Here is a 22,293-nt window from a genome sequence, read left to right as displayed (position 1 = left end):
GGAAAGGAAAAAAAAAAATTAAGATGGTGAAAATGCTTGCCATCCTGCAGGATTGAATGATCGACGTTTGGGAGAAGTGAAAGAAGAGGGCACAGAGCAGCCAGGCAGGACCGGGGACTGGGAGGGGCCCAGAAGCCTTCCCACACCTATCTTCTTGGAAGGAGCTGGATGTCACTGAAGGAAAGTCGAAAAATGAAAAAGGATAACCTTTTCCCTTTCCCCATCCAGGAAATAGCCGAAGGTATTTATATATCTTGGGGAGATTTAGAGTATAAACTCTAAGATCTTTGGTATTTAAGTGTCAACATCGATTTATTTATTTATTGCTGAGCTGACTGTAACTGACTCAATAACAAATCTAATCATGTATTGCACTGGAAAAGAACTATTCTCATTATGTATTTTCTCCAAATGATGGCCCACCGTTGCATGTGAATACCGCTGTAAATATCAATAATATCAAGTAATTACTCTGCAGTGGAGTAAACTAATTTATTAGCATTAATGTTTATGTGGCTTCTACCCCCTTCCTTTACAAGGGTTGCTTATCACAAATCAAACTACTCGGGCACATTGGTTTAATGAACTCTTTATTCAGGATTTGCTGCAAGAACTTTCATACCCCTTGAATCCCTGAGAGTTGAACTTGAAATTATTTGTGCATCTTCAGCTGGACATATTTGTCCACTATGGCTTGTGCAGAGAGCAGCAGCGGTGAGTGAGGAGGTCTGGTGGGAAGGAAGGTTGCTGGGGAAGAGCAGCCTGAGACCTCCTAAAGCTGGGAATCACAGTTAACAGGATTGCCCTGCAGTGAAAAAACTTCGATTTCCAGCAGTGACCAACAAGGCAAAATATTTATTTCTCCACAGCATATCTTTCTTGGAGACAGAATATTCAAGGGAGAAGGAGATGTTTGTGAACAGTACTATCTGAGCTGTTCCCTGGCTTGATTTTGGCTTTCCCAAACTATCTCCCAGCAGCCCACCCAGTCCCCGCCACCCCGACCCTCGAACAAAAGGAATGCTTGAGGGGTTTCAGTGACTTTGCCATAACAAAGGCGCCACCATTTCGGGGCTTGCCCCGCCCCTGGGTGAAGGCAAACAAATTCTTGCACTTGTATTAGGGCTTTTAAGACTATAATTGAACCCGGGGGCGTCTAGGAGAACTGAAAACAGTTCTAGACAGACCTGGGGTTTTATAGCAGTTTTGGCAGTCAACTTCAGCTTGTGGCTGAGCAGACCGGCTGCGGTGGCCCGCCAGCGGGGGATGCCAGGCCGCCTCCCCCAGCGGCATGCAGCCCCTCTCCTAATTAGATCGTTTCCCCCTAGGTCCCAGGGAGAGGGGTTCCTGGCAGAAAGGTCAGTATGGGGATATATGCTGTTCTGCATGATCAGTGCCTCCCAGGTCCTTGAGAGCCAAGCGGAGAGGGTACCAGCAGATCTGGATCCCTTGGGTGTCTTCAGGAGACAAAGGCAAATTTCCGAGGAAAGGCTGGGATGGAGGAAGGCTCTCTCGATGCGGTTGGCAGGGCAGTCCAGAAGGCTGTACCAAAGCGGGGTGCCGGGGGGGGGCACGCAGCCTGGTAGAGGGCATGTGGGGGTGCTGCAGTGAGGATGGAAGAAGGGAAAGGCTTTTGGTGCCAGGAGAAGAGAAAACCCCGGAGTGTCGAATGCTTTTACTTCCCCAGCAAAGACAAGAGGGGGGGGCTCCGATCCCCAAGTCTTCGCACTGTTCCCAGCTTTGCCCGCTCCCGCCCCTCTTGCCTGGAACACCCTGGCAGAGTGAATGTTTGCATGGGGTAGGGGGCGGGTAGTTGGGGGAGGGTCGCAGATCCGAGAATCAGACCAAATCTGGGGAAGCCGGGGACGTAGAGCTGCAGCTCCTTAGTTTTGACTTTGCTCTGAGCCTGACTCTTCTCCTCTGCAGGAGACCCAATAGCCGGAGGGAGCCCACCCGGCTCAGGGGAAGACCTGATGGGTGCTAAGCCCAGCCTGGAAAGCCAAGTCCGAGTTGCATTTCTTGAAGGGATCTTGCATTTCTTGAAGGGATCGGGTGGGCAAGGCTATGACTCTGGCCCTGGCGGCTGGTTGTCCATGAACTGTTCTTACTCAGGAGCTCCACAGCGCGGGGCCATCTCCAGAAAACAGTCTTCAGCATATATATCCTTTTACCCTCAACCCAGAACCCCACGGCAGCTAATGCAAAAGGCCAAAAATGTTTTGGAGGAAGAAAAACAAAGGCAGGAAGTGGCGGCGGCCTGATGGTGCGTGTGTGTCTGCGGAGAAGGGAGGGAGCCTTTTCAATCTCTTTTTGTTGTTTTTCCAAACTTCAAGGTCTAGGCAGCCCTCGCAGGGCCCGGCCCTTTCGCTCCCCAAGCAGTGTTTGGAGATGGCCACCCGGAGAGGAGAAGGCTCGCACCGCGCCAGCCTTGTCAAGCGGAAACGGCTAACGAGGCGATTTGCTCAGCAAAGCAGACCAAGCCTTTGCAAGGCTCCGTTTGATTTGGCCCTAAATGGGAGGAGGGGGGGGGTTTGAGGGGTTCGGCAGTACCTCCTGGATTCTCCTTGCTGGGGCTGAGTGCGCCCTGGTGGGGACGATTCCTACGTCCTGCGCTCCATCCACCTTCCCAGGCAAGATACTGGAATAAATTGTGTCCAGGTGCCTCTGCCCAGCACTGCCGCCTCTACTTGTTTTTGTAGCCGAAGGGTGCCTGCTGGCAGAGCCCAGGCTGGGTAGCCGTGGTGTGGTCAGTGCACACCAGGGCAATGTGAGCCTTTTTCACTGGGGGGTTGTCATGCTGAGGGCGTTTCCAGCCCAGTCGTTCGAGGGGCAGGAGCTGAAAGGACTGTCACTTGATAGGAAGCTTAACACCTGCTCACCGGAACAGAGCAGTAGGCAGGAGCAACTCCAGACTCTGGGGTTCCCAACCCCAAGTGGCACCGCTGCTGGGCTGCCCTCTTTTCTCCTAGGTGACAGCTTGGGTGCTGGGACTGGCCCGTTGACCCCCAAATCTGAGAATCTGAGGCCCTTGCTGCCCCTTGACTGCTCTGTTTGTAGTCAATAGTGTGAATGCCAACCCCCGGGCTGCCAGCTCACCACATTCCCTCCTTAGCTGATCCTGTCTCCCGGCAGTCCCTGCTCACCTGTCTCCCCATCCTCCTCTTTCCAGCAGAGTCTCCCCTTCTGCAGCGTCCTGCCTTTTCTGATCTGCCTCCTAGGCTGAGCGAGAACTGAGGTGCCACTGGAGGGCACCCAGTACTCAAACACAGACAAAGAGGACTGTTAGGGTCCTGACCCACCCACCCCATCCCACTCCCGCCCCCCCCCCCCGCCAGTTTAGGCCTCCACCAGGGATCTGAACTAGATCTCTTACCTCACTCTTCTGAACACTCCATTCCAAGGCTCTACCATGTCCTTTTTCTCTTTCTCCCCAATACTCCCTTCTTCTCTTCTTGGGACCTAGCTCCTGGACATCAGCCAGCCTGGGAGGGATCAGGCTCACTGGACAAACCAAAACTCACTTGTAAAGATCTACAGTCATTTATCTATGGATCACTTAGGGCCCCTCCACTTTTTTTCTCCACCTTTTCTTGTTGGAGCCCCTAGCTACCTCGGTCCCTAAATGTCACACCTATTTCTAGAAAGCGCCGCAGAAGACTTTTTCAAAGCCAGTGACCATATTGCACACAGGTGCAAAAGGCAACTGGTGGCCCAGGGTAAAAACAACCTCTGAGTCTTTTGTAGGGATGGAGGCCAGGCTTCTGTTTGGGAGCTGTCTCCATCCAGGTGGGCCGTGTCTGGAGGTGTGTCTTCCTCCATGGTGGTTCTGGGTAATGGGCTGTTTGTGAAAGTCCAAGACATCTCCCAGTATTTGTTCTCAGGAAACAGTCTACTGGCAGATCATGGCCGATCTATCACATATCCAGGCACTGTCCAGAGGTGGCACAGAGGCTACGATGAGATATGAGAAGACCCTCTCTTTCATACTAGGTGGAGGCAGGGGTTAACTTATTGTCCCCTTGGCTTGGTGAGGCACCCTCCTGTCTACCAGCTCCTTTACCCTTCCCTATAGCACAGGAACAGGTAATGCCTTGAACTTGACCTTATGGTTGGTTCTCATCTGATTCACAGATTCAATTCTCCAAGGCCCCTAAACATCTGAAGAAGTCCACGTCCTCCCCCTGACCATGGAAGAGTGGGGCATAGGGCTCAGTTGAGGGTTTCAGACATGCAAGCGATCTGGTTATATTTAGTTTAGTAGGTCCCAAACTGATGGGAGAGAGTTACTTCCTTTGAGAAGAGCTATTTTTATTTCTAGTAGATTCATTATGTATATATTTTAAAAATCCCACCCCTCCCTTATCAAATGGGAACAAATGGAGTAGGGGAAACTTTGAAGGACAAAGCCCTGGCTCTCAGCGTCTGCTTTCCATTCTCCCTGAAACTTCGGCCCAAACGGGTTTCTGCAGCCAAGGGTATCTGTAATAAAGAGGACAAAAGAGGGCGGCTCAACCAGAAGGCAGCCCTGGCCCTCAGCTGTGCCTCACAGGAAGCCTCCATGCCCCAAGCTCCAGCTGTCTCCTCGGGCAGCTCCCCAGGCTCCTCTGTTTCTACCCCGAGGGCGGCAATCCCTGGCTCACATTCCAGACTTGAAGAGTGAGCCCACGCCCAGTGCAACGCTGCTCTAGGGGTCTCCCCTACATGCCTTTCCAGACAGTTCTGCGATGGTACCTATCCATGGACAATTCCTCCAGCTAGTGTCCCCTCAAGGCCCTGCTCCATCCGTGCAGTTGGGTTAAAGCCCAGCTTTTCTGTCTTCTGTGAAAAAAAGATGAAATCCTTTGCAGGGTTTGATTCACCTGGAACAATAAGCTCAGGGCAGATCCTGCATAAGCTATCTGTTTATCACTGGGCCTGATGTGGGACCTGCTACAGGCAAGCTGTGGGCAGAGGGCAGGGGCTCACACCCGGCCAGAACACAGCGAGTGGGTTTAGGGGGCCCCTGGAGTCAGGGATTTTTACCTTTAGCAGAATGCACCTCACTTCTTGGCCCAGATTTTAGGCAGGAGAAGAAGAGCATCAAAGTGCACAAAGCATCAGCTTGCACTTGAAGGAGAGACCTGGACTCAAGGACCTTAAGAGAGGTTCCCAGCAGGGTCCTTCCACCGCTATCCTATTCCTGGCCCTGCTGGCCCACGGGCCCTGCGGGTCCGTGTTTCTGCTGTAGCCCAGAACTCGGATCCAGCCACATCCGCTCTCCTGAGCTTGCAAGCGCTGCCTCTCGCCTGAGTTAGGCCTCCGCGGGCTCCGAAGTCTCCTGGACTCGCTCTTCTAGGACTCGACGGGGACATAGCCTGGGCCAACCCTGGCTTCGGGAACTCCTTTTCAGTCGGCCTGGGAGCGACGGAGTTGGAAGCCAGGAAAGGAACCCAGCCCCCAGTCCAAGAGCCCGGGCTGTCAGAACCTGCTTGCAGCCGGCCAAGTGTGGGTCCTGCGCCTTCCTGCGTCTGCCGCGGCCCTGACCGTGGAGGCGGCCATGGTGCCGAGGACTTGACCTTTGTGGCGCGAGGGGAGGGCCCTCTCTGAGCTGCCGGGAGGGGGGATTCTGCTGTCTCCAGCTTCTCCCACCCAATAGCAGCCCGAATAACCCACGCATGCTGCGCCGCTCACCCCCACTGCCCCCTCCATTTCGTGCAATATCTGCAGACCCGCAGGCGAAACAAAGCCCCCAGCAGGGCGCTCACCACCTCCTTTTGCGAGCTCTGGTCCCCAACTCCCCTGGGCTAAAAGGCTCAGAGCTAAAGCCAAGCGGTCCGAGGCCCTCCCCAGCGCCCCCTTCTCTCTTTTGACCCCAGCCGCCCTTAGCCCATGCCAGGGTACTACTTTGGGTGCCAGCCGGGCCCCCGCCGGTGCCAGCTTCCCGGGAGCGGGGTCTTGGGGGCCGGTTGCTGGCAGCGCCGTGCCTGTGGCCAGGCCGAGCCGCAGAGGCGCTGGGCGCAGCGAGGCGGGAAGCTGCTTCCCGGCCCAGGCCCAGGCGGAGACTCGGGGCTGCCCGGAGCGCCCGGATTCGGGTCCACCGCGTGGTCGTGCGCGCCCAGCTTGCTCTCGGCTCCCTCGGACGTCACCCCACCCCTCGGCCCGGGGCTTAGGAAGCGGAAGTATTTGGTAGAGAAAAACACGGTTTCTTTTCAGCCCGTCTCAGAACCCCTTTTAGAGAAAATGCTCCTGTCAAGTTTTATTTCCCGTGCAAACCACCTTCCACGCTGCCAAGAATTAAGACCGGGGGAGATTAAATACCCGATTATTCTCTCGGGGAGGGCGGGGCGGGGCGGAGAAGCGGGCACCCGCACAAAACACTCGTTTGAACCGGCTTGTTCTCATCAAATAACGCCTCGAGCGGCCCGCGAAGGCCCGCTCTCGGGCGACCGTGACGTCAGCCTGCAGCTGCGGGGCGACTCCCCGGCGCGGGTGCCCGGCCGGGCCCTCCGGGGTCCGCCTGGCGCGGGCCTGCAGGTCCGGCGCCCTGACCTCCGTCCGACGCTGCGCTGCGCGCCTCCTCGCACACACAGGCCTGCGGCGCAAGGCCGGCTCTGGCGGGGTTTGAGCCTCCATTTTGAGGAGAGGGTTCATTTAGAAGCCGGGAGGATTTTGAGCGTCGCCTCTGCCCCGGGGCGCGACTTGCGGCGGCGCCTCTCCGGCTGCTCCGCGGCCCCGCACGCGGGCGAGCCCCGTGCCGCGCCCCGCCGCCCGCGAAGGCTCGAGCGTCCCGGAGAGGCGGCCGGAATGCGTTCTGCCGGCTGGGTCGGGCCTTCCGCGGCGCGACGGAGCCGGGGAGAGGGGACATCGACCGCGACAAGGCCTCAGCGGCTTCCGTGGAGGGTTTTCCCCGTGCCAGCGTCTCTTCTCTTTCCTTCAAAAATCAGATGAAAAAGAGCGAACACCTCGCAGGCATTCGGCGGCGCTGGGTGGAGGTGCGACGGCTGCAGCAGCCCCTCGGAAAGTGGGTGTTTTCATAAAGAACGAGGCCGGCTGTTATTTACCCGGCGGCCTCGCAGCTGAAAACTTCATTATTGCCGGCGGGTCCGAAAACCTAGGCATAAATCTCCCCAGGCCGCTTGGAGGACGCTACATCAATGCTTATGAAAAATGGGATGTGGGCTCCTCGCTGCACATTTCTCTGATTCTCCAGGTCTTGGGCGGCTGACACGCATTCGATCAACTTTAAAGGAATGCGCATAAATCAGGGAGCCCCTAGAGTCTCTCGCGTAGAGGTCCGCAAATCCGGAAGGGCGCCTCTGAACCCACCAGGTCTGGGCTTTAGCAGTCCGGGACAGCGTTCGGCTCCGCTTCGAAACTCGGGAATTCGTAGAGAGGGAGCGAGACGCCGCATCTTCACCGAACCCTCCAAACACACGGAGCAGGGTGTGATCTGCACGCACATTATACGGTGAAATCTGTGTCGTTAACTACCCGCACACATATGTATTACCCCAGCTGAATGTCACTGCCTCGTGAATTTTTAAGAAAACACTTCAATTAGGTTGAGTTAAAAAAAAAAAAAAAGAATAATTTTTCTTCCCCCCTTCTTTAAAAATGATTGCTTCTCTGTTTTTTTTTTTTTTTTAAACAATGTAAACGGATGGCTTCAGTTCTGCATCAGGTATAAATAGTAGTTAAATGCAAAGTGACATTTTACAATCATCCACTTCAAATACCTTAATAAATTTGACAGAATTAAGAGCATATGGGAAGAGTGGGTGTTTTTTTTAAAGCCCCAGGTTTACAATTTTTCAAATGGTAGGCCATTACAGGATTAAAAATCTTTGCAAATTTAATAGATGAAAATGGTGTCTAGCTGTTTCCATATTTACAATGTGTTGTTCAGAAAAGGTTTCCCTTTTAGGAAAAAATAAATTTTGAATCAGCTATTCCACAACACTATCTTGGTGTTCCATGTTATTATTCTTATGTGGAATCCTCCTGGATGTCTTCTTTTCTAAAGGTTTAGGCTAATTGCTATTTGGGCATTAGGGAGTCACCATAATCCATGTTTGCTTCAGGTTATCCGGTACATCCATGGGAATTTTAAGGAAGAGGGGAGTTAGGTAAGATGGACATTATTAACAACCATTTTAGAACAGGGGAAGACAAAAACACAAACCCTGACATATCTTCTGTCATTAGTTTCAAAAACCGAAGAGAGAGAGAAAAAAAGAAAACTACTACTTTACCCAGAGTTCCTGCGATGGATTGTGGAAGGGGCAGTATTCCGGCTGCAGAGCTGCTGTTGGCCTCCTTCCTAGGCCTGAGGCTCAGAATATTTCTTACATCTAAAGAAAAATATCCCCCGTCAACAAAAGAGTCCCCTTTGGAGCTGTTCCGCAAACACACAGTATGATCCAGTTTTCAGGGGGATTTTCCACCACTTTAAACATTTGGGGGAGAAAGCGGTTACTTTGGCTCGATGATGGCAGCTCATTTAGAAAGGGAGCGAGTGCTGGGGCACACGATGTGGGGATCTGAAGAATTATTTTCATTTGTTTCTACAAGTGGAGTGAAACTCCACTTTCAGGACAGCAAAACTGGATTGCACTTCACAATCCCATTCCTTGTGTACGTTTGCAAGGCCATGCTGATTCTGAGACAGCTTTAGAGATTCTATAATTCTCCACCTATAAAGAAGCTCTAAGTCTTCAGGTTGGGGAGGTTTCCGTCAGCCAGGTTTCTAACCAACCGATATTTTCCCCCATAAAATGCTAAATACGGTTTTTTGACTCACAATTACTGTCCTCTAACATAAGATAAAATTAACCTCATCTCAAAATGTCTGCATCCTCAGGCTCCTGGTTCCACCAACACACACACACATATATATCTATATATGTATGTAGACATATATATATATATATAGACATATAGCATGAATTTGACAAAACACATCACTCTCTGTGTATATTAACTATGAAACATACATATGTATTATTCATGACTCTAAATGCAGCACCTGATGTGTTGTTGTTGGGGCCAGTAAGTAGTAGATACAGTATTTACTATAGTTCTGATGGTGATTGTTAATATTAAATGTATCTATTTCTTCCACAAACCAAACAGCAGCTTCACAAGCTCGGGTATAAGATTGCACACACCACCCAGGAGCAGTACCCAGCTCTGAGCTATCCAGGATAACTCTCCTGCGTCCATATTATGGTCATGTTGTAGATATGAGATCTTTAAGCTCTCCATACTGACCTCTTAAGAGGTGAGTTTCTTTGAATTTCTGAAATGTAACTCTAGAACTCTAGAGTTAGTAAGGCATCTGAAACTTTTTATTTGCCGTATAGTATAGACTCCCCTATAGCTCTAATTAGGATGGTAGACCACCTTGGAGGGTGAGGGCCAGGAAAGAATGGTTATTTAAGAACACCTTTTAGACTGTAACAAAAATGTACAGCTTTAAAGCAGATCTGCAGAAATCTGATGCGGAGCAAGCATTGTGAAGACAAATCATACTTGGCCATTAAAGAAAAGGAGCAAAACTTCATCATGGAAAGTACATTTTGTACCTCAACTCTAGAAATCACCTTAAATTACAACATCTTGGATCATCGGTAATTAGTGATACTATATCTGTACAGATTCTACAAATATATATACAAGCACACACGAGCACCGATATGCAAATGTATACATGTATACACATATATAATATATATTCACATATATACAGGCACATGTATAACTTACATATATTCAAATTTGTTCCATCTGGAGCCAAAGAAATGAGTACTAAATCTCTAAAACAAGGAGTCAAGGAGGTAAGACCTTTTGAGTCCCTTGAAGCTGAAGAATTACAAGGAAGCTTGTCAACGCGAGGTGGCGCCCTTGATCTACTAATCCAGCCGAGGCCAATTCATGAGCTGTCAAAAGTCAAGGTCACAAATTGTCTTTTTTCGTCAAGGTCAAGGTTTAAGGCCTTTCCTAGTCCTGTCATTTCAACAAATATCAAAACCTGCCCTTTCAGACACATGCAGACCCAACAGCAGATTTTAAAATACTACAGCCTGGGCATCACTGATACTCAACAACTGGTTTTCATTTCCCACAGTGAGCCTGGAAATTTATACTATCTCTTCCTCCTTTCTTCTTTCTCCTTTTCAGAATGCTTAACACTTTAACTCTCCTGAAGCACTTATCCAAATTTTTAGGATTTTAGTTATGAGGGATTTCTCATTTTGCTTAAAAAATTTGTAGTGGAAAAAAAAAAAAAGGCTGAATAGTAATAGAAAAGAATGGTCCTTGGTTTGTATAGGACAAACCCCGCTCCTTTTCTTTCTGGGCAGTGCACGTTTAGCTTGGAAAATAAGGAGTATTTCCTTCAGATTTTAATGGCAGTGACTATTTAATTACCATAATTATACTTCTATATCACTATCTACAGGTCTAATGTTCTTTTTCATTATTATTTTTAGTAGAAATGTTTGAAAAGCAGGTGCACAAATACATTTTCACAGTGTGCTGAATGTCTTTATTTACAAGATAGCATTTTATAGTGAATGTGAACAAAATGAATGTGCTGGTTGAAATAACTGCTTGATTAAAAATGTGCTGTAAAGTTGAATCCCTAAACTTCCTAATGTAGTCTTATAACACAATAAACAAGGAAAAAATACTAATTCCTTAATAGTTCAAAATATAGAATGTAAACATCTATATGTTTCAGGGGAATGGATTTCCGTTCTGAGTTTTCTAAAAAATAAAAAAGCAAAATTACTCTCCAGCAAAACGTTTAGTAAATATTTGGAAATACCAATGTAAATGAAACATGAATTCTCTTCAAACCAAGGTTCACCATGTCGGGGCGGACCTCTCAGGAGACCTGATAAAGTGAATTCTATGAAACATTTGAGGCTTTAAATATTTTTTTAAAAGTTATTAAATTCTTTGGAAAGCAAATTCTATCAAGCAGAAAATATAATCCAAATGCCACAAAATATGGCTGTTCTAAGCAATTTAAAATTATTGTCAGAAGGGCATTCCCAACCTGGGGTTTCCTTGTAGCCTCAAAGGCTCAGCTGCTTGTATTTACTACCAAGACAAATGATCCTCAGAAAAGCCTTCTCTCCCTTTTTTCATTGTAAATAGCCCAAGATCATTATTGCAGTACCTTCCTCTCTCTCCCCTTCTAAATCTATACATAAGATGTTTTGCAGAACATACAACGATGGTAGGAATTTCACTAAGATTTACCTGAGCAGTCACTTAACATGCAAAGGGGATGGCAATGGCGACCCAAGGACAAACAGATGTTTACAATAGCCTCTTGCTTTTGTAACCAGCTTTTGGATTATTACCATATAACACAGTATCTTGAAATATTATGGTCACATAAATACTTACAAGATTTCAGTAAATGCGTAACTTATCTGAAATTGCATATTTGGGGGTTGACATTTGACTCTAGAGTTTGTCATTTAACTGTCTGGTGGGGTTGGCGGGAGAACTGGAAGTCTTTACCTTTTCTTAGAGCAAAGTTTTAAAAGAGTTGTAGATTCCACCAAGGAGAAAGAGATCCTCCTCAGGAAAGCAAAATGCCAGTGTCTTTCTCTATCCCATTCTTCAATTATTATTATTAAGAATTACGTTCATTATCTGGGCAAAGCAACCAGTCTGAAGCATTTCTTCAAGTTGCCCTCTTGCTCCACTTTTAATCCATTAACTAGTGGTCTTCAGTTTGTTGATGACTTTCTTCTCTTTGACCCTCCGGTTCTGGAACCAGATTGTAACCTGCCGCTCAGAGAGATTTGTTGTGGCTGATATCCGCCTCCGTTTGTCCTTGGTAATGAATTTGTTTGTAGCATATTCCCGTTCCAGTTCTTTTAATTGCACCTTGGTGTAAGGGACGCGCTTCTTTCTCCCCCGCCTGTAGGAGCTGGCATCTGAAGGATGAGAGACCACGTCTGGAAGATAGGGAAGAAGGCAAGTTACACAGCGATCACACCCAGGCCAGGACACAGGCGACAGCTCAATCTGAGCCACCCGCCTTGCCGCGCCCAGCTGCCCTTTGCCATGCATTGCACAATCCAGCCTTCCACTACAACCTGGAGGGTCGGTGGGGAGGGTGGTTAGTTCTGCACTGAAATGAAATCGCCCAGAGCTCCAATGACTACCCCAACCGGGCCATCCTGTCCGCACAGTGCGCTGGGTTCGCTTGATCGCCTGGCCCAGCCGCCCACACCTTAGCACCAGGGGACAACACTTCTATGCCTGACTCCTCTCTGTACACCCTAAGCCCCAACACTTGATGCTTCTACAGTGAAGCCATTTCGAGAGAACGAATACGGGCAATTTGGGAAACAGTTTCCAGGTCAATTTTCCACCCTTAAGTCGATGTCAAGGGCTGGGGAGGGCGGGGCGCAGAGAGAAAAGGGAGCCCGCCAGGGTCCCAGAAGCTTCTTCCCAGCCATCCCTCACCCAGGGAGAGCCAGGAGCCAGCCCAACTCAAGGGCAAGGTGGGCCGCGCCAGCCAGCCAGGGTCGGGCGCCCAGGGGTGCAGCGCCCCCAGGATAGGCCGGGGTTGGGGAGAGCAGAGGGGCAGGAGGGTGACCCGGGAGCGAGCGGCAGAGAAGCTGGAGCAGAGCCGGAGGACCGGGGCTGAGAAGGGGGCGCCATTTACCGGGCAGAGTGGACTTCCAGAGGTGGGGAGGCTGCGCCTGCTCTTTGGGGCAGTACATTTGGCCGTTCCAGCCGTTGGGCAGCGCCCAGGGCTGGTAGCTTTCCATGGGAAGACCCAGGGGCTCGTGGCGCGACTCGCCGGGGCCCCCCAGGCCGGGCACCACCGGCATATCCAGGTAGCCAGGCACGGGCTGATGGTGGTGGTAAGGCCCGGGCGCGTAGCCTTGGTGGTAGAAGGCGAACTCCTTAGCGCGGGAGCTGAACTCATCGGCCGCGGGGCCGGCGGTATCCATGTACTTGTCAGCGAAGGCGGCCGCGGCAGCGGCGGCCGAGGCGGGCTGTGCGCACGACTTGATGGCGTTGGGGTGCGGGCCCATGCGGGCGCACGGGTAGTAGCCACTGCCGAAATAGCCGTAGGGCAGCGCCGCGGGCCCCGACGAGCTCTGCGCCGCCGCGGAGCAGGGACTGCACTGCTTGGCGGCTTCCGCGCCCGCCGGGCCCGCGGGGCCGGGCCCTCCCGAGGACGACGCAGCCGCGGCGGCGGCGGCGGCGGCGGCGGCAGCAGCGGCGGCGGCGGCGGCCGACGGGGGCGCCTCCCCGGGCGCGCTGTTGTAGGCGGCCGCGGCGCCGGGCGCCAGGGGCGCCGGATGCGCCATCAGGTTGCGGCACTGGTTAGCTGCGGCCGCCGCGGCCGCTGCGGCCGCCGCTGCCACCGAGAAGTTGCCCCCCGCGGCCGCAGCGGCCGGGTGGGGGAAGCCCCCGCCCCCGGCCCCGGCCGCCGCCGCCGCCGCCGCCGCTGCCGCCGCCGCCGCCGCCCCTTCCATGTTCTTGTTGAGTTCGTCGGCCACCAAGCCACCGCCGTTGTCGTAGAGAAACATGACGGTGGGCTCGATCCAGCGGGGGTGGAGGAGCACGGAGGCTGTCATAGCCCGAGCCGCATGGAGAAGACCCCAGTGGCGCTGTTTTAAAAAGCCCCCAAGAAGTGAAGAGCGCGCCGCGCGGGGCCGGGGCCCGAGCGAGGGGGGCGGATCGCGCCCCGCGGGGTCGCGCCAGGCGGCCGCCCATTGGCCCGCCCCCACCCCGCTCCGCCCACGGCGTATGCAAAGCGGGCGGCTCCAACCCCGGTTCTGCGCTGTGCACCCGCGGTCCCCGCCGCCGCCCGCGCCGTCCCCAGCGCCAGCGCCCGCCGCGCGGCCGCGAACCATTCACCCAGGGGAGAGGCGGGGGACTCGGGCGAGTGGGGGCGGAAGACGGCGGGTGGGGTAGGGAAAGAAGGGCGGCCTCCTCGCAGCTTCCCCTTCCCTTCCTCTGTCCCAGTGGGGCCCAGGGCAGAATTAGGTGGGGAGGGGACGGCGGCGCGCTGTTGCGTGGAGACCTGAAGCAGTGGGAGTAGGTCAGGTAAATCGGCGGGCGGCTGGGGTGGGATAGTAGCGAAAATGGAGCGTAGTCCAGGCTGGATGTTTCTTGGGGCCTTTGAAGCTGTTTTCTTTCCAGGTATCCGCGAGTCTTTCTGCAGTGGGACCGTAGCGTGGACACTAGCGCTTTCGGCTTCGAGAGCGTCAAGATTTGACTCCCTCCAGGGGACCGTGGCGGGGCATTTGCGGATGCGCCTGGCTCATGGGTCCCAGGACGTTCCACTGGAAAGCTTGGACTGTGTTTAGGAGCGCCCTCCGCTTTCCTGTCTACAGTGCTGGCGGGCAATTTCATACACTTGCACTTAGGCCCATAGGGTGTCAGAACGACCCCCTCATACCCACACTGACACACGCACTCATATTCAAGTGTACTCTGATCAGACGCTCACACTTAGGTATAGAGACTGTGCCACACTCTGCCCTGATAACAACTCTTCCTTCTCCAGAGACTTGGGAGCAATCTGCGTGCAGTATTCTCTGGTGCTCCTCTATCTCCAGCCAGGCTCTCCTGTCCTGGAAGTTTAAAAGGAACAGCCCCGGGTGCTGACTGGGACTCCCTTTCTAGGGCCTAATGAGGCTTCATAGATCTTGGGCTGGAGCCCGTTCTTCAGGCACCTGGACACTCCCCATTTCACTTCATTTTGGAACAGGAGAAGGGGGCTTGATGGAACTATTTCATGCCCTCCCCCCCAGTAGGACTGGGGAAAGCATTGTCTACAGCCTGCAGAGGGTTCCCAGTCCTCCTCTGTCCAAGAACCAGCCAGAGTCTTTCCTGTATCTGGAAAATGCAGACCCTTTCGTGAGAACACGGTGGGGTGTTGATGCTGGAAGAGCCAAGCAGCCATCATTTTTTGGTGGGGGATTCTGGGGATCCTGTTCCTTTGATGTTACATACTTCCATTACTGATTGTGGAGGCCGTGAGCTGATCAAATGTCCAGAAGGGGAACATACGTTCAAAGTGAAAGTGGGTGTATTCTGTAGGAATATCAGGTTTGGGGAGAGCGCTGGACTCCCTTTCATCCCAGGGCATTGGGACGGGCATCAGAAGCGTGGACTTGCCATCCCATTCTAGCTTGCAGACTCAGCCAGAAGCTCAGAGTGTTGCAAATGTCCCCAGCCCCTATTCCCCACCCTGATCTGCTCCCTAAGGTTCCTGGTTTTCCTGCAGAGCCCGGACCAATGAGGCTGGGCTCCAGCTTTTATCTGCCTTGATCCTTGGGTTTGCCGGGACCAATGTTTAAGTGCTGCCCAATAAAGCCTTCTATGATGCCCCCCTCCCATCATACATGTACGCAGTGTACCTTTTCCATCCTGCCTTTTTAGTAGCTCCGGGTAAATATTGATCTGCCTCCAGTTTACCTCCTCCCTGAATGGCCATTTGCAGACTAAGGAACTAGCCTCTGTAGGGACTTGATTTTTGTGTTACTTTCCGGCCCTGTTCGCCCCCTTCCTTCCTCCAAGTGGCATTGTAAAACTCATGGTGACAAAGAGACAGGATAGGGTTCGAGGCCCCAGTTCCTGAGGACTTGAGGGCTGTTTTACATACGGGTCAGACACGGCTAGAGGCCAAGGTCAAGTTGAAAGTTGCAGTCTAGCCAGTGTGAGAACTGCCATGCAAGCGGGGAGATTCAGGGAGCTGCCGCAAAGCCCACTGCTCACCTTCCTTCTCTCACTCTTGATTCTTTTTTCTTTGGAATTACTCTTTCTTGCTCCGTTTGGTTACCCAGGTTTTTTTTTTTCCCCCTTGCTTTTGTGAAGATTTTGGGGCGGTGTTTACAGACTCTTCTTCTCTGCCTCCACCCTGCTCTCTTGGCCCGGGCTTCGAGCCTCTTCTGTTTTCCAGCCAGACCCAGAAAAACGAAAACACAGCACAGGGAGCCCCCACCAGCCGGCGCCTGTGCCAGCTCACCTCTGGCCATGGCGCAGCTGCTGGTGCACACAGCGGCCAAGGCCAGCTCCCCATTCCTCCCTCTCTCTCCCCACTTCACCGGAGACCGAGCCCTGGATGCAGAGGAAGGGCCCCAGCTCCACGGACTGCCAAAGTCGACTGGGTCCCTCCTCACCCAAAATGGTGAGACAAGATTTCATCTTGTCTGCTGAGAAGCAACAAGCAGGTTTGTCCGGGAGGGACTGGCGCTGCGGGAAGTTTTTGGTTTGCATCTCGAATCAGGTTTTGCTCCCGAAACTTGGCGGCTCCTGAATTATTTATTGAGCTTTGTGGTAGATCTTTAGCGATCAAGTAATTTTGGATATTTTCTTAGTTCCCCATATCTTTCTATCAACTTACAAACACTTTTAAGGCATGGTTACTTAGAGGGAGGCAGTCTGCTTGTTCCCTTTTTTGTCTTGGATCTCGATATATATATGCAATGATTTTTTTTTTTAAACCAAGCAAGTCAATGGCGTCCTGGTGTGCCTTCCCTGTTTTTAAATCTGCAGGTCCTGTTAGATGTTGGATTGTAGCCACCAACCGGTGGGGATAGTTTCTAGAATTTGAATGAGTTCTGTGAATAATTTTGGGTTTCAGTTTCTAGAATTTCTACTCACTTTCAAGCAAGAAAATCTCTCTCCCTTCGTGTCCTTTGGCCAGGGAAATATGAGATTCATTAATGGTTCCTAATACTATTTCTTAACCTCTTAGCCCCTCCAGACAGCCACCAAACTGGTTTTCTGTGGGAAAAGAAATGTTGGAGGGCAGTGAAGAAGTGTATGGTGAAGGGGTGTGCCTTGGAAGCAAGCACAGATTCTCCTAATGTTCTTCCTCTTTTCCTAAAGGCGAGATCAAGACTCACTTGCCTGTGGAGCTAGTTGGGTCTGACCCTCTGAGCCATCTCTCTGCTTTTTTTTTTTTTTTTTTTTTTTTTTTTTTTTTTTTGTCTGTCAGGCTCATGGATTCCGATAACACTGCAGGGAGGCACCATCAACCTGAACCCTGGAGATGGCAGTTTTATCCTCAGACTCTTTGTGGGCTAGGCTGGGGACGCCAGCATACCCACTGGGATCTGCATCTGCGGGCACAGTGGCCACTGAGCAACAGGGCAGCAGGAGTAGAGTTAGGCTCTGTCGGGGGCTCCCTGGTTTCTTCCGGAGGAGCCCTGAGTGGGCAGCATGGGCAAGATCAGAGGGCGGCATCTTAGTGGTTTGGCCTTTGTTCCAGGAGCTGCCAGACCCTTTCCCTTGCCAGATCCTTGGCAGGCATGGCTTCTAACCTCCTAGTGCAGGCCAGGGTGTCCTGTGGGGTTTTGGCTGCCCTGGAACCTCCCGCTGAAGAAAGAGACCTTGGCTGTGTTTTTTTGGGCGATGGGAGGTGGTGGTATTCGCTGCCAGCTTGGGTCACAGAGCCCTGGGCTTTCAGGGTTGGACGAGAAAAGGACAAAAGGAAACCAGGTTTTAATCGAGTTTGATTTTCACTAGCAAATGAAATTTACCTGCTCTCACTTTAACTTGGAGGAGGCTGTCAGCACTAGCCCCTGGCACTATTTCTCTGCCTCCATCCAGCATTAGGATAAACATTCCTCCCCTGGTTTTAAAGACACTTTGTATTTCAGGATATTCATGTGTTTCTAATGTATCCAAGCAGCTTTACGAGCTGCATTTGCAGAACATCTTAACCCTCTCTCTCCCACCGCAGGAGGGGTGGGGGGCATGGAGATAATGGCAAAGGAAGAAAGATACAAAGGGGGGAGTAGAGATGGCTGAGGAGCTGAGGCTGGCGAAGAGAGAAAGAGAACGAGAGAGAAGGAAAAACACCCAAACCAAATTGTATCTCAGAATCTGTGGTTAACCAGACTGCTTAGGAAAGAGACAAGTGGGGCTGCTCTGTTCCTGGTGGGCTTTGGGACTTGCCCATCAGGGCAGAAGCTTAAGGAGGAAGGGTAGGTTCTGAAGAAACTTATCTGGCCAGTAGGCAGAGAAATGGCGCCTCCAGAGTCATTTGCTCAAGGTCTCACTCCAGATTTTTGTGCATTTGAAGCATTAATGAGGCAGCAAAAGACCCAAGGCTGTAGGGATAGTTTTTTTTTTGTTTTTTTTTTTTTGTTTTTTTTTTTTTTTAAAGATTTTATTTATTTATTTGACAGAGAGAGAGATCACAAGTAGATAGAGAGGCAGGCACAGAGAGAGAGAGAGAGAGAGGGAAGCAGGCTCCCTGCTGAGCAGAGAGCCCGATGCGGGACTCGATCCCAGCACCCTGGGATCATGACCTGAGCCGAAGGCAGCGGCTTAACCCACTGAGCCACCCAGACGCCCCTGTAGGGATAGTTTTGGACTGTGGGAAGTCACCTGGTGATGACCAGATGCTGACACGGAGAAAACTGGAGGAAGTGCAAGGTCCAGAAAAACCCACATAGACTTCACCTTGCCTTTAAGATCTCACCCCAGTGAGCTTTGATGAGGGCAAGTTTTTAGAGGAACAGCTCTCCTCCTGTCTCAGGTGGGTTCCTTCCAGCCCCAGGCCTTCAAGGCCACCAGGGCTCAGCGAATGGCAAAAGTGGAAGCCCGGGGAGGACCCCATTCATAGCGCTGCCTTGCAGTGTTTCCCCCAGAAAGTCCCCAAACAGGAAAGTCTCCCTCCCCCTTTAAAACAACCAGTCCCAGGTCCCAGCCTCCCTGGAGGAGCAATTCCCTCTGCACAGTGCCAGCCATTGGAGCCCAGACTCCCCACGGTTGGCGCAAACTTGGAGCGAACGGAGCATTGCCGCCTGGGAGACCCGCCTCCCTCGCGCTCAGCGAGGACTGGGTGATTCTGCGGGTGGTGGTGGTGATGATGGTGAGGGGACACCGCCTGCCCCGAGGGGGCCAACGCTCTGCTCTTGACCCGACCTGGAAACTCAGCATTTGCTTAAAATAGGTAGCGCATTAGACGCTGAAAGAACTCAGAGAATCTCTCAGCCGGAAGGAAGAAACACCTTCTTGCAGTCCCCAGCTGGCGGCGGAGGTGCGGGGCCCGGTGGACCGTGGGTCCCATGCCACCCAGGGAGTGAGCTCCCCGTCACTGGGCTGGGCGCTGGGAGAGCGCAGGACCGCGGGAGGAATTCCTGGCAGCGCTGACGGGAAAAGGGCGAGAGGTCTCTGGCCCCGCGGCTGCCTGCCCCTGCCACTGCCCGAAAGGAGTCCCACACGCCGGCCTCCAACCCCATCCTTGCTCGATGCTCACGCCCGCAACAAAACAGGAAATCAGCGCCGGGCTGTGGATTCATAATGTCAACAAATGCACTGAAGGCATTAGAGCGTTCGAAGGAAACAGGGCTTGGCCACCTAAGCCTGGCCCCGCGGAGCCCCGGCTTCTCGCGGAGACACCCGCGCAGGCAGTCAGGCGGCCACGCGGCCTGGGCCCGCGGGAGTCGGTGTCTGCTCTGAACCCTGAAGACTCCTACGTCCCCGACCCGGGTTGCGAATTCGTGACGCACGGAACTAGCGAGGGAAGGAAACTCACCCGCACAGCCACGAGCTTGGGGAACAGAGCAGAGAACGCAGAGGTGTGCTCAGACCTTTATCGCACGTTATGTCCTGTAATCAGCATAACGACGTGTGTGCCTTGATACGCACACATACTTGCACATCAAATGCACGCACGCACACAGGGGACGCGGACAGCCAACGTCATGTGCCTGAAATACAGGCACACCGAGTCCCGAGGAAGACTATTTCCTCCTGCTGGACCAGCTTGGCGACATACTTTGGGGTGGCTGGCTTCTTCCTACCCCTTCTGATTTTTCCGACCCCTCTCTCCATTCCCTCCTCCCGTGGCTTTATAAATACACCTGTCCCCAGTGGAAGGCGAGTCCCTGACTGGCATTTACCTGGTTCGGGTGTCCTCCCCAGAAACTCTGGCTGGCTCTGGGGACCCGCGCGGAGCCCATCAGGAGCACTGACGCTGCTCGTGGCGCAGCCACCACTCCTTTGTCCCGCTGCTCCAGCCCCCACTCAGCCCAACGCTCGGGGAAACGAAGCAGCTCAATAAAAACTTTTGATATTAGTTTTTATGGGTATTTACACTCTAGTCAGGGGAGCCGAGTACGGAAGCTCCATTAATCAGCCCCCAACCTCGAGTTTGGATGCTCAGTTTATGGGTTGGGAAAAGGGAGCTTGCCGGAAAGAAAGCCTGAGGATGGCCGGCTGAAGCCGGAGGAATGAAAAGGGAGTAAGATCGTTTTCCGTTCGCGGAAAAAGAAGATTAAGTGGGTAATTCCAGGTGCTACCCAACGGACTGAGTTTTTATTCGAAACCCTGCCGGGGATAATTTTTTTCACCTTTGCCTAACACAGCATTTTAAGAAATCTTTTTATTACAGAATTTTCTGCACACACAAAAGTATAATGAACCCCTATATACCCAATTCCTAGTTTCAACCACAACTGTCATTTTGTCTTTCATGTTTCATCATCCACTTCCACTCTTCTTTTCTTTTTTCCTGGAGAATTTTAAAGTAAATCACAGACATCGAATCATCTCACTCCCACCAGGATTTTGAGGATAAATTTCAAGGTTGAGTCATATTGCTCAATAAAAAGGAATTCTTCCTATGTCTGAGAGAAAGGGGTCAGTATGTTTGAAACTGAATTGTTCTGATTACAATCTAGAAAGACTTGAGGGTACACCTAAGAGGAATCTGGGCAAAAAAGGAGTTTGGAGTGTGAGTGCATTTTGCTTGTCGGAAATTTTATGTCTCTTCTTTATCAAATATGTATATGCATGAAGGAGACTTATGTTACCTTTTCCCATGAGTGTGTTATCCTTTAATGGAAGATTTGTACTGCTGGGTAGGATTTGGGTGAGAGATGACAACCATGCCTCAGTCCTTTCTGGCTTCCAAGTTAACCTATATCCCTTTTATTGGAAAAATAAACATTTCCCATTTCAACACACTTCTTTCCCTGGTAGAAATCAGAAAGGATTTCTAATGATTGAGGTAGGAAGGAAATATTTGTTGTGGATTGATAGCTCCTCTCAGCAACCATAGTTTTCAGGAAGAAATTCTATGTATTTTCTAAACTCTCAGCAGCAAAAGATTTTTAAAAATTAGTAAAGACATTGTGGTTTGTTTTGCTTTGTTTTAATTCAGCGGTTTACTTGACGATGAGCATGGTCCTCCCCAGCAAATTACGAAGGGTGATCCAACTAAGAGCGTTGGCAACTTTAGAAAACAAAGATTCAAAAGTAGAAAATAGTAATCTGTTGAGTTTGACAAGTCCTAGACCAGGCAGCTACTTATATTCTAACCCCATTCTGTTCTGAGTGAATATTAGTCATCCTTGCTGTGGCAGAGTGTTGGGCTATTTTGCATTTAGATTGTTTATGGTTCCTTAGTTCTCTCTCTCTCTCTCTATTTTTTTTTTTTTTTTGAGGAGTCCTTAAATATCTAGGACACTTTTGCTCTGCGTGCTTTGGGTGCTAATAATATATGCTAAAATAGCCACTCATTGTATTAGAAAAGGGCTATTTGTCTAAACTTATAAGGGATGTGTAATTTAAACAATAGAAATTATGTGCACTCTAATTCTATAGATTCTATAGAATTCTATAAATTCTATAACTCTCTGATAGCTCCAGCTGTACTCACCGGAAGCCCCTGGAGACATTGGTCATGAGTCCCTTCCCTGCAGACTGTAGGGCATTAGCAAAGTTGAAGTCTACTGGTGCCTTGGGCACCACAGCTGATTGGAGGGTCCTGGTCTCTTGACTCTAAGACGGAATTCCCAAGGGGCTTAGGGTCTGGGTAGGGGTCAGGGTGGGGACTGCAGAAATAAGGAGATTCAGAGGAAGAGGGAGAAGGAAGAGAAATGCCCCCAGAAAAGCTGGGAGACAAAGAGGAAGGGAGAGATGGTAGGGCAAAAAACAAGAAGTGAGGAAACCATAATTGCCAACAAAAAGTCAAGCTACAGGAGTCCAAAGTAGGCCTGTGTTTTTAAAGCTCTACAGAAATTCGTTGTCTCAGAAAGCCAATTCTCTGAAGCCTGGCTGCTCTCCCAACCCCCTGCCACCGCTGGTGAGGAGGGAGTGCTTAGGCCGCAAGCTTCCTCCCAGCGATTTGATTTCTTTCACCACACAAAAATGATCTGGGCTTTAAGAAACCAATTGTGGACCAGCATTAAATGTGGACATGAACTTCTCCCCAATGGGAGAGCCCGAGCAAGGAATTCTGGCTGCTATCAGCTGCCCCAGCACAGGTCGTGAGCCAGACTTGGGACAAGCCCTCAAGCCTGC

General features: G+C 51.3%; 1 protein-coding gene across 1 annotated transcript; it reads right to left on the bottom strand.

Annotated features, from left to right (window-relative positions):
- Positions 1 to 11,712: 11,712 nt before the first annotated feature.
- HOXA13 (homeobox A13) lies at positions 11,713 to 13,598 on the bottom strand. Its single transcript, XM_046019972.1, has 2 exons — positions 12,674 to 13,598; positions 11,713 to 11,957 (listed from the first exon to the last, which is right to left on the bottom strand). Exons 1-2 carry the CDS (start codon positions 13,596 to 13,598, stop codon positions 11,713 to 11,715), a joined length of 1,170 nt encoding a protein of 389 aa, XP_045875928.1.
- Positions 13,599 to 22,293: the final 8,695 nt, after the last annotated feature.

Source organism: Meles meles, chromosome 10 (genome assembly GCF_922984935.1).
Source record: "Meles meles chromosome 10, mMelMel3.1 paternal haplotype, whole genome shotgun sequence".
Lineage (NCBI taxonomy): Eukaryota > Metazoa > Chordata > Mammalia > Carnivora > Mustelidae > Meles > Meles meles.
Note: the sequence above shows the minus strand (reverse complement) of the source record. Positions and strands in the feature narration are given on the sequence as shown.

Bases quoted from the DNA above. Each gene is read 5' to 3' on its own strand.
- HOXA13 (XM_046019972.1), bottom strand. From the start codon at position 13,598: ATGACAGCCTCCGTGCTCCTCCACCCCCGCTGGATCGAGCCCACCGTC. The intron at 11,958-12,673 runs GTAAATGGCGCC...CCTATCTTCCAG, and splicing joins CTGGAAGTCCACTCTGCCCG to ACGTGGTCTCTCATCCTTCA.